The sequence below is a fragment of the Alligator mississippiensis genome, chromosome 12 (genome assembly GCF_030867095.1).
Source record: "Alligator mississippiensis isolate rAllMis1 chromosome 12, rAllMis1, whole genome shotgun sequence".
In the NCBI taxonomy this organism is placed as follows: Eukaryota; Metazoa; Chordata; order Crocodylia; family Alligatoridae; genus Alligator; species Alligator mississippiensis.
The window spans coordinates 8,007,904-8,019,753 of record NC_081835.1 but is presented as its reverse complement, the minus strand read 5'-3'; the positions used below and the strand labels follow the sequence as shown (position 1 = coordinate 8,019,753).

At 40.5% G+C, this 11,850-nt stretch overlaps 1 protein-coding gene across 2 annotated transcripts in view; it reads right to left on the bottom strand.

Moving 5' to 3' along the window:
* Window positions 1–6,016: 6,016 nt before the first annotated feature.
* Window positions 6,017–11,850, bottom strand: part of PPP4R2 (protein phosphatase 4 regulatory subunit 2) — a 35,634-nt gene continuing 29,800 nt past the window's right edge. For both annotated transcript variants that reach the window (XM_059715795.1, XM_059715796.1), the window contains 4 exons: window positions 11,604–11,678; window positions 11,112–11,255; window positions 9,455–9,720; window positions 6,017–8,339 (listed from right to left, as the gene is read on the bottom strand). In XM_059715795.1, coding sequence (XP_059571778.1) covers window positions 8,035–8,339; window positions 9,455–9,720; window positions 11,112–11,255; window positions 11,604–11,678 — 790 coding nt within the window. In that variant the 3' untranslated portion in view covers window positions 6,017–8,034. The remainder of the gene's footprint in view (window positions 8,340–9,454; window positions 9,721–11,111; window positions 11,256–11,603; window positions 11,679–11,850) is intronic.

The window sequence follows — 11,850 nt, the reverse complement described above, 5'->3', positions numbered from 1 at the left end:
TGATTTATAAATGGAAATGCACCTGGAGGTGCAGGCAGCTCCCATTCGCACAGCTATGCACCTGCTCTTCTATGAAACATCATTGTGGCAATCACCAGGGCATGTGAGACATGCAGGCATATGTCAACACACAGAAGGAAAAGCAAGCCCATAACGGTGCCCATTTTCAAGTGGAGAGAACTTGAGATGAGCTGCTCAGAGCCAGGAAAAAAACCCTAGAAATCCAGTGCTTTGCACTACCCACTCGCAGTAAACCTGGCCCCTTCAAGAAGGAAACCTTGTTAGCAATGCATTTCAACCCGCCCCAGTGCCAAAAAAGGCTGCTCCCAGCCCCTGGAGCCAAGCTCGGGACTGCAAAGTGCCTGTATTTTGGTACGCCTGTTCTGGCTTCCCTGCTCACAACAGGGAAAGGGACTGGCAGTTTTGCTGCCAAGACCTGGGAAAAATGCAGCTGCTCAAACTTGCACTTGGCAATGCCGGTTTCCTACCGCCTCCTGGAGGAAGCAGAAAACAGAGGTCTATAGGGACAGAGCCATAAGGGCCAGCAGATAAAAAAGCCAGAAGTGGATTAAACAGAGACTCCGTTATAACTGAAAAACAGCAGACTCAATCATGGCTAGCAGGGTGGTGATGCCCATCAGCACCACTAAGGTGCCTGCTCAAGTGCTGCATCGCACAGGGGGAACCAGCTTTCTTCCCCCAGGCCCTGCCAGGGGCACAGCGCAGCGCAGCCGTGAGAGGAGCCACAGAGATTTTCAGCGCTGCTAAGCTACAAGGGGCCTGGCTGGAAGGAGGAAGGCCAGGGGGTCAGTAATGAGGCCAAGTTGTAATCATTGCAACCACCTGCACCTGGCTAGAGCCGGCAATCTGAGCTGGCATTTGCTTTTTCTTTTTTTAATTAAAATATCTTTCTATATATAGAGTTTTATTTTTATATATATATATATATATATATATATATATATATATATATACACACACACACACACACACACACACACACACACACATATACATACACACACATCCTCTATCACAAGCTTTCCATTCTTGCCTCCCCACCCAGGCCGGATGGGATGCCCGGCTGGAGCCCTGGGTACCAGGCCAGCTCCAGGGCAGGGACGGGGGGACCTGCCTGCTGCTAGGGGCTGCTAGGACTGGAGACTTCGGGCCTCCTGCAAAAGCAAGAGCTCCCACCACAACGCCGTACCCACCCCCAGAGGCACAGAGCACCCCCAGACTTTTCCAGGACAATACCTGCCTCACGATGTTTCCCGGAGCGCTGCCTACCTGCCATCCTGCTGAGGTGCGAGGACCTGCTGATGCCTAATCGGACCCAGGCTCGGTGCCACGCCATGCCAGCTTGGAGCGCACCGAGCTGGCAGGGCTCACCTCCTCAGGCAAGCCCGCCAGGAGGACTAGCGACCGGTTGCCATTCACCTCCTCAGCGCACGCTTCTAGCGTGGCACAAGCGCCTGCTCTCATGTCGCTGAGGGAGAGTCCTCAGTACCTGAAGGAGCTCATGGCAGCTCAAATGCCCGCACATAGACTTACACCGAGGCAGCTCAGCCTGGCTCCGCAGGGCAAGCGAGCCCTAAGGAAGCGGAGGTGAAGTGCTGGGCTTTCCCCTGCAGCAGGAGCTCAGCACCATCCACAGCTGCCGCTTCATTTGGGAGCGTTACCTCAGCTGCTGCTTAATTGCCTTTTCAAAGCCCCGGTTGCTAAGGTCAAGCTCCACAAGCTGAAACGTCCTGGGCCTAGGTTTTCCTCACAGCGCCTGCGATTTTTCTCTCCCTCTTTGTAAGGTTTCAGGTCGGCCGGTTATTTCGTCCCTCGGCAAACAGCAATGGGATCATCCAGGTAGCCATCATGCCTGTGTTAGCTGGGAAAAAAAAATATATATAAAAGAGGTGACTGGAGTTCAATCAACAGTAGCACCTCCCTTGCCTCAGCGGCTCTCCCTGCCTCAAAATCCAGACCTTTCAGTCGCTTCTCCCCCCGTCTCAAAAGCAACTGGGCTCCCTGCCCTGCCACGTTCAGACACATGAAGGGAGTGGTTGAACCACGCAGCAAACAGCGTCTCCGGTCCAGGTAACGCCTGACCAACAAGTTCTGCTCAGGACTATCGTCATGACGGAGAAGGAATCATTGATGCACTAATTACCTTGCACTGGTAGTGGTTACGGTCTAGCATAGAGCACATGCAAGGTTCGTGCAAGGTAATCGTGCTCTAGCACCACCTCGTCCCAAAACAGTTCATGGGTGGACTCTGTCCCAAGTCCCACATCCCAACATTAGGCAGCTGTGTTTCCTTTCCAGCTCATAATGTAAGGGGAAATACGTTACATCCATCAGTCAGAGATGAAAAGGGATTTGGGTTCTGTCCCTATGCACAGCCCTGAGGCTACGGACATGGAATAAGAAGATAGACTAGTTTGCCTTTAAAAAAAAAATAGCCAGAATATTTTTCTTGTACATCAGGAAGATCAAAGATGATTCATTCAGTCTTAACAGGATTGATTTATTATCGCTGGGAGAGCACATCAGAATGGCTCCTCCCCCCTCCGGGCTCATGTCGTAGAAAACCCAGAGTTTAAGGGAAGATTGCGCTTACACAAGTCAGAAACCGCTGAGCATTTATGTTGATTTCTTACTACAACTCCACGCGTTAACAATAAGCCTCGACAGTACACAGGTGGCAGGGAGCATTTCAGGCCCATTAAACACTGCGAATTTCCTCATGTATCACAATTACAGAAGACATATGCCAGATAACATTATACTGAACCACGGCTAAATTCGCAGTGTTCAATGGCCCTCAAAATTTCTCATTTCTTTACCTGAGGTGGCCAAGCAATTATAAGTTGTACCACAGAATAAAACAGGCAGGGAAGTCGGTAGACTTCATGCATCTGTGATTGTATCATCCTCCTCCATTTCTCTTCATCTGCAAGCTACAGTGCAACTGAGCCTCTAAATAGCTACAGCTGCAAATCCAGCGCTCCCCAAGATCCAAATACTGTTACCCTAACAGACATGGCACAATTTATTTATATATATCAAACCAGCTACATAATGAAATCTGGGAGACTCTTTGTGTTGTGCCAGTCTCATAACCTGGTGTCCAAGACTTAGCCAAGGAAGCACATATTGGGCAATCACAGAAAAACCTTAAGAGAAAGTCAATTCATTCAGCTCATGCCCTTTGCCTCCCAAGATCATTCAGGTATGAATTACTTAAGGCCTAAAGCTGCACGTAATATTCTCTTTATTTCCATACACACAAAATAAAACATGTTTTTCCAGCCAGGCATCTTGTCATTTCTGAAGGAAGGGGAAAGCATGCCTAAAAGCAAAAGTAATGTAACAAATTACAGTACTTCCAAAACCAGAATTATTCATGTAAAAAGAGGACTTAGAAATACAAAAGGTGAAGCAGGCCATCATGATGTCCAAAGGTTGCCTAGGTGCCCAACAGGGGACCAGTGCATCGGGGAGATGGAAAGTGCACGTGCAGAGTGTGCGCGCACGTGCTGGTCAAGCCAATATTCAAACACCTATTTGCATGCAGCTTTGCAAATGTCTATCTATTTTCACCAGTGCTGTCCAACGAACCTCGTGCAGCTTCAGTTCGGGAATATTCTTCTCCTTCCAAAAGACTGTTCAATTACCAAAAAAAAAATTAATGAACAACATTTCTTTTATGTTGCTTTTCCATGAAGGCAGACACTGATAGGGACTGTTCATATACCATAAACAGAGGCTCAATCATTGTTCATCTTGATGCCTGAAAATGCTTTTAAAAGCTGGATTGCTATCAGCTTCTTCTCCACTGAAATTTTGATAGGCTATACTTTCCCATGGGGAAAAAAAAAAATCTTGTGATTTAGTTAAGAGGGCTTCACCAAAAATATAGAACAATGGTTTTATGGAGAGAGAGCTCTTCTTCCTAGCATTTCTCAGGCAGCCCAACACCGGCAGAAAGAAGAGTGGAAAACTTTTCCCATTGTGATTAAAGGTAACTCCATTCTGTTTGAAGAATTTAATGGATTCCCACTGACAGTGGCTCTGCCAATCATTTTGGGTAAAAAAAATTGGAAGTCTCCTGGTCTTCCAGAAATAGATGTTTGACTAATTTCCAACTGAATTTTTTCACACATTCAAGGTTTTTAACCTCAGCCAATAAGGATGTCAATTGTTTTGTATTGACCCTTGAAATGCGGCACTATTGTGTTCACTTGTATATCTGGAGTCAGTCATGCACATCAGCTGATAGTTCATTTGAGCCCTGCAGCAAGTACATTAGCTGAAGTTTTACACATTAGGGAAAAAAAAAAAAAAGAGAGAGCAAGCAAGATAGTGCCCAATGATCGAGACAACCATTTTCAGAAAGCTTCCTGGATCATTTATGCCAGGCTTTAAACTGACTGCAATTCCAGTTCAGTTTTCAAATTATGGGGCTGGGAAGAAATTTCCCTCGTTGGATCAGACCAGCAGAGGCCTTCCTATTGCCCAAATATTTCAACCTGCAGACATGGATCTTCTGGTACAAAATTATGCTCTGCACACAATGTACTAGCTAGATGGAGTTTGTCCAGGGCGTGAAGGAGTGTTAGATATAGGAAGACTTTATATAAAATAGAATATAAATCTGATCTAGTTTTCCTAGGTCAGCAGAAAATCCAACCAAGTCTAAACACGTGTTGGCTGTGCACAATATACCAAGTTAAACACAATCTTTGACCTAAGCACTTGGCCTTACAGTTTGGGCAGGTTGCACTGGGAAATCCAGAGACTAGCAGAATTTAAGGATTTGTTTTCCATTGTTTTGACCTCTATTTGAATAACGAGAGACCTCAAACAAGAGCCCTTTAATTCTGTAATAACAATTAATTTCATGTCATAGGCTCACTGAATCTGGCATCATAAACTGGGTACAAGGATGCAAAGGTATCCTATCCAAAGCCTCCACTCAACCGGGCTACTTTCCAAGGACCCAATTCTGATACGTGATGCACACCTCCAGTTTCCATTAAATAGACTTCATATTAGTGCGCTTGAAGACTAACACCACTTTCTAATTCAAGGGCAGAAAACTTGTGCTTTCTTAAGCACAGAAGGGAACCTGATAAAGCTGGAAATAAGGCCTTTGCATTTATAACTTAATAATCAATAAATATGATGGCTAGTTTTAAACTGTAAGTGCCAGTGCAGCCAATTGACTTAACAGTACTAAACTATCCAGGTATTTTGATTTAAATTATCTATTGTAAAATTAGCAGTGTGACTTTTAGAATGCCGTCTCAAGAGCTGAATAAGACATCCTACCTTGGTATTCTGAACAGTACGTTTTCTACAATATCTTATATAAAGTCTTAATGTTAATTCAAACTAGCATGTACCTGCAGTCTCAGAATGAGCTATTTTTAAATGAGAGGGCTTGCAAGTTTTTTTCTTCTTGAAATCATAGGTGCATACAACAGCCATGATTGCTCTCACATGACCAACACATTCTGTCTAAATGAATATTTATTAAAATATATACCAGATGTACACACTTCTGGCATTTGTGGGTATCTACCAACTTTGGAAATATTGAGCCACAAGTGTAAAGATACTATGCATCCTTGTAATTACAAGTATTTATAATTTAAATAAGGAAACATCATCTACAGAGTGGTGCACATTAGGTATATGAAGGAGTACTGATCTGGAATCAATTTATGCCAAACCCTAGCAATTCTCTTTGAGACGGCATGTACCAAATATTATCAATTTAAAAGTACTTACCCATATCCATGTTGTAATTGCAATCTTCAAATGCAGATACTAGTAAATAGTAAGATACTTACTATGACATATATTCAAGCATGATTTTACTTTATTAGCTATTGCTCATTGCAGAAAAAAGTAATATTCGTGGATTTACAAATTGATATATGGAGATTTGTTGTGCAAACCTTTACAATTCTGTGGCACTAGTGCTGCTAAAATAAACATAGCAAAAATTCATAGGTGCTTAAAGAATAGGTTTATTGACAATATTTTCACAAATAAACATTCTAAAGAAAATTTCAGAAATCTCTAAACTTAGAAATGTTGTTCTCATTGGCAAAGTATTCCCCAAAACCAACAAAAAGGTAAGATGTCACTAATTTTTTACGTCATTATATTTGACACTTTCCTAATTCCAACACCTTGGTTCAGTCCTTTAATTTTTATGATACACATTCAACCCTTCTGCACAATGAAAATTAAGTTGATAAGGTATGATTTTTCCTTTTGTCTGGGGAACACTAATCAATTGTTTGTTTTGGCAAGCATCTCCTGGATTATGTCCTCTGTTTGCTTTAAACGTGATGGGTAAAATCAGTAAGTAGTACATTACCTTATAAATATACAAACTGAGCCAAATTATTCAAAACCTGTATTTCCCAAAAATGATACATATAAAGCATACTGTCTAGTAGCAGAAACTATTAGCATGCATTTTAGAGGTCTTTTTTTTTTTTAGTTCAGGTATGTGAACTTAAAACTAAAAAGGGAGTTTTATATTTTGATAAAAATGTACTCGAATATTTTATAACATTAATATTTATTGCTTTATATGAATACTGTATTGAAAGCCCAAGCATTCAGTTTACACACAGAAATTATACAATTATATACCGTTTCACAATGGCAGTGAGCACTTGTTACAATCTACAAAAAATCTACTTTACAGAAATTTAAAAATTCTAAATATCAAAAAGGTACAATTGAAGAAACAGGTATAAATTTGGCAGCCAGTAATTGTGACTGGGAGGTTGCAACTTGCATGTCTTTAAATATGGGAATTTGAAAATATTGCGAGTTTAAAGCAGTAGTTGTGCTTTGAGCTAGTTTGAAAAAAAATGTAACACTGGCTGTCAAAGTAGCATGTTCAAAAATATTTAGTTCACTTCCAAAACGTTATACAAATTATGGTGATATCTATGCACCCCAAAAACTTTAGTTATTTAGCTCAGGTACATAACTAAGGTAATATATTAATTCTCCCAATCCAGTGGTGTATCATACCAATGCCATTTGCATACTTTAGAATAATTTTTAAAGAAACTTTCCTATAATATTCACAATGCTCAGAGAACTCAAAAAGGCAAGTACCTGTCCAATTTTTCAGAGATTCTCATCAGATTTGCAAACATTCCTTCTACAAAATTTAAGCTAAAGTTTTGATTACTTTCTCAACAAAAAAAGCGCATTTTCTCATAAATAAATGAAATCCTCTCACACAGGCACCTCAGAAGTATATAAAAGCGTTGTCGTCTGAAGTTCTCTTGGAATGTGTCTAACCTGGTACTTTCAATGTTAAGATTCCCAGGGTTTCACATGGGCCAGATTTTATTCTACATATTCACAGGCAAATGAAACTGCTCTGAGGTGAATGCAGTCTTTTCCCATAGAAAAAGTATTCATTGTATTTAGTTTATAGAAACAGAAAAATAGAACATTTCCCCCATTACAATTGTGGGAGGATAAATGTGTATGTGTGTGTAAAATGTAACGCATTAAACATACAACTTAAGGTTTCATAGTATGTATTCAAATAAAACTCTGGAAACCATCATGGAACCCTATAATTCACATGTTAATGTTTAAACTGTAACCAAAATATGGAGCAACTGCTATAGCTGTCAGAAAGAGACAAGACAAAAAGCTTTCTTGCATACATACAACTAAGTGTGGTAATCTCCAAAAAAGTCGTCAAAATTATAATTACCTTCCAGTTTAAAAACTTTTATTCTAAATAAAAAAAACTATACACAAACCACTGATTTGACCAGACCGAAAATTCAGCGGTAAGCAGGACCTGAATGAGCTGGTATTCACAGTTCTTAACATGTACAACTCGTTCAGGGTTCAATCCATGGAGTTTATTTTACAACCTGCTTCTCTTGTAAAACTAAAGGTCCACTTTATTACATAAAATTATTTATACAGTGTAAAACCAGAGCCTTATGGAAAATACTGCATCTAAGTGTATTTAAATTATTAGTCTTGCTCCATAGGTTCTTCTGTGGCTTCGTCGCTGTTTTCCATAGGGGTCTCTGATGAAATTTCAGGAGTTCCACTGGCAAAGGATCCTAAGTCTTCAGTTTCACTGCAGTCAGCTCCACTACTTACAGAGCCACTATTTTCACTGTCTTCAGAATGCAAATCTTTCTCTGCTTGAGATTGATCAGATTCCTCCATTTGATTACTCTCCTCAGAGGTCTCTTCATTCACAGTTAAGGATTCAGTGTCTTTTTCTTGATCTTTTCTGTCTGGCGCAACATTTCTTGGTGACATGAAGGATTCTGAAAGCATTGAAATTGAAGTCTTAGTATTCTTTTTAAACAAGACAACAACTATATTCGATTAGTTTGAAACCCTAGATATTATGCTAGGAAACAGATTATTCTATTATAAAAATTTAGAAAAACAAATTAGAGTCTTGAGCATCTTAAATACTTTTCTTTAAAAAATTACCAAAGCCACTAGACCCTAACGTAAAGCATTACTTCACTCACCACACTCAATATTTTTAAACACTTAGTCTAAAAATTAAATATTGGTATACTGTATATACCAAAGCCTAAAATGACAAATTGCCTTTTCTTACCACCTCACATATCTTTTCCAAAAGTAGCAACTCCCCTACATGTTAGTTTTTAGAACACTATTGTTTTAAACAAAGCACACTTCAAAAGTTTAATCTACTATTTACTTTATGAATAAACGCAAACCCTGAAGACAGAAGTTCAGAAAGGAAGTGAAAGAGAATTGATATCAATGTTGTTTCTTCTAGAGAAGAAACTCTCTCTCTTTACTTTGTACCGGTTTATCAGGACTCTTTGTTTAGTACTTTGAATTACCATACAAATGTGATTCTTGGATCAAAATTCTAGCAAGATTTGAGAGTTAAAGTGTTGAGTGACATTCGGTTTCAAAGACAAAGAGCAGGACTTAACATCTACTTTGCATTAATTTAAGCACTACACTGACAGCACAATACTGACCACCTGATCCAAGAAGGAAGGTCAGAAAGCAGAACATCGGGAAACAACTGGTGGCTCACTGGACGCATCTGCAGTCTCTGGGTGTCCACCTGGTTGAGACTCCCACCCCAATGCTGCAGCCTCACTAACCATCCAGGGCTCTGGGCTTCTTCCCCTGGCTTCTATTTCCTGCACCCACAGCATAGTGCAGTGCATGGTGCCGGGGGAACCTGTATGTAATGCAGCAGGTGAAGGGGAGCCATCCCTGTGCATGCTGCACCGCAGGAAGCTGCAGCTCCTGTTATGCAGCCCCTGCTATTATGGTCCAGGGAAACGTGGCCGTCAGCCACTTTGAAGTTGGAGAGCCTTGCTTAAAGAATTCCCGCATTCAGAAAAAAGTAACATTTCACATGTTATACAAGTAAATCAAATACCTTCCTCTTCATCCTCTGCACAATGCTGTCTGACACAACTAGGATCTTTTTCTTTATCCTGAGATGTAGATGTTCCAGTCTCTTCTACCATGACCGAAGAAACTTCACTGGAGGCAGTTTGGTTGGATGTCTCTCTAGCTTCCCCTTCCTTGTCAAACTTAAGTCTTTTTACTTCGTGTCCTTCTGCTTCCACAGGATCATCTTCAGGATGTTTATTTTTAACAGGGCTAGCTTGAACACTGTCTGATTCACATGCTGGTGACTCCCTACAGTAACAAAAGAAGCCATGACTTGCTACAAGAAAGTTCCAGGTCATATCATATCTAGAACTACCTATTCCAGGCAAAGGAAACAGCACTGGAGGTATTTTTTCACAAGACACTCCCAACTCTGTAGAATTCAACCTACTGGTGCCAGCTCAGCTTGGTTAAATTTTCATCAATGAGACAAAAGCTGTTCTTTTTCTCCCAAGATCTAAGAAGTGTGGAAGGACTAGGCCAGGGGTTCCCAAACTGTGGTACATGTACCCCTGGGGGTATGCAAGACATCTCTGGGGGTTACACGGGAGAAACTGCAGAATGACAGATTTAATTTTCATTATAGTAATAATTGGCATTTAAGGAGTTAAAATATTATGTATGCTGGTAGGGGTACACAGGCAGCTGGTAAATCTGGAAGGGGATACGCAATAAAAAAAATTGGGAACCTCTGGACTAGGCTGTTGTCCGATGGGTCCAAACCACACATTCTTGCATTAGGTTTGTTACTGTCTATTTGTGACAAACATACATTTTAAACGTTGTACTGGTATTAGCATCTGAAAGTATATAAACATGGACACTTACAAGCATTACCTTTAGACTGCCCTAACCAAGATTATGGCGACCTAAATGCTCAGGCGTGCAAGCATTCACAGGGTTTAAGTCACCCTAAAAATGGCATGCCCAACCTAAGGTTAGTTCTTGTCCAAGGTGAACTTTAGACTGGCAAGGGGTTAATGCAACTTAGCGAGGATTTAATCCAGCCTGTGAATGTGTACAAGCATTCACTAGCATAGCCCTGAAACTGGGAAACCGCAGCCACTCTCCAGAGCCCCAGGGCTTGTGCTGTTTTTATACCCTTCCCCACCAACCCTGACTGGACTATTTTTTAACTCCCACAACCTGTCCACCCCTGGAACAGGCAGCACCTCTGTGGACCCACCACCCCTCTCCTCACTGACTGACTTGCCTGGAGGAGGTGCAGGCAGCCAGAGGCAAGCAACACATTTGCATGAGCCACTCACATGAATGCCTGTTCACACCCTCAGGATTTGTTAACAGTTCATTGTTTACTCTTCACTCACTTTATACTACACATCCTCATGCCTTTAAAAGATCTGGGTTACTCTAAATGTATAAAGCAAGCCAAGCCAGACAGAATTATGCCAAAAAAGGTTACAGTCCAATATCTCTGTTGCATTCACATGCTAGACTGATAGATGCACAAACAGCAGTAAGTACATGGTATGTAGACATGTGGGTATTTGCCTCAGTTCTTCTGAGACGTGTGATTAACTGATACTGAGCAAAATCAAAAAAACTTGCTTTAAATTTTTTGTATAGAATTTTAAGTGAAAAAGTATGAAAATAATTAAATCTCTACATTTATCACCAACCTGTGGTTTTTTTCTTCTGCTTCCTGTAAGTTTGACTCTTTATGTTCTGTGCTGTCCGGCAATCCATTTGTTGTCATAGGAGCTGACAAGGAAACCTTCGGTCGATTTACTGGTCTGGGAGTTCCAGGACCATTTATGTTAGATCTTAAACAAAAAAAAAAAAAAAAAAAGAAAAAGAAAAAAGAAATGTATCCCTTTAGCAAAGTAATTTCTTACACATAGACTAAGATTAGATACATTCTAGTTTCAGAGAATCTGAAACATGCTAATACATTTTAGTTGCCAAAAGCTGCATTATTCAACATGCAACATACAGAACATTCCATCTTTATATGAACTAGATAAAAAAAAAAGTCTGAATCAGTAAGCAGGATGCTGCCATACATTGTGGGAAGTTCTCTTGCTAGTTACTTCCAAAACTAGAGAAGATTTCTACATCCTACTGCTCCCCTCCAAAATAAGCACATTGATTCTTGATACTATTAAACTTACCTGTCTGAATAACCAGGTGAATTTCCTGGAAACATTACACCATTCATCCTGTTTAAACTATTGGAATTATTTTTCCTACAAGAAATCAAAAAGTTATATTTAGCAATATAATAAATCATGAGCTATTAAGACTTTTTAAGTCTCTTTAATTAAAACAGCGTAAACAGGGTATATTTTCTGAATTTATTTTACAGCTAAGCTGACTTAAATAATTGGAGCCTCCACTTCAGTGCATTGTCATCTCTCT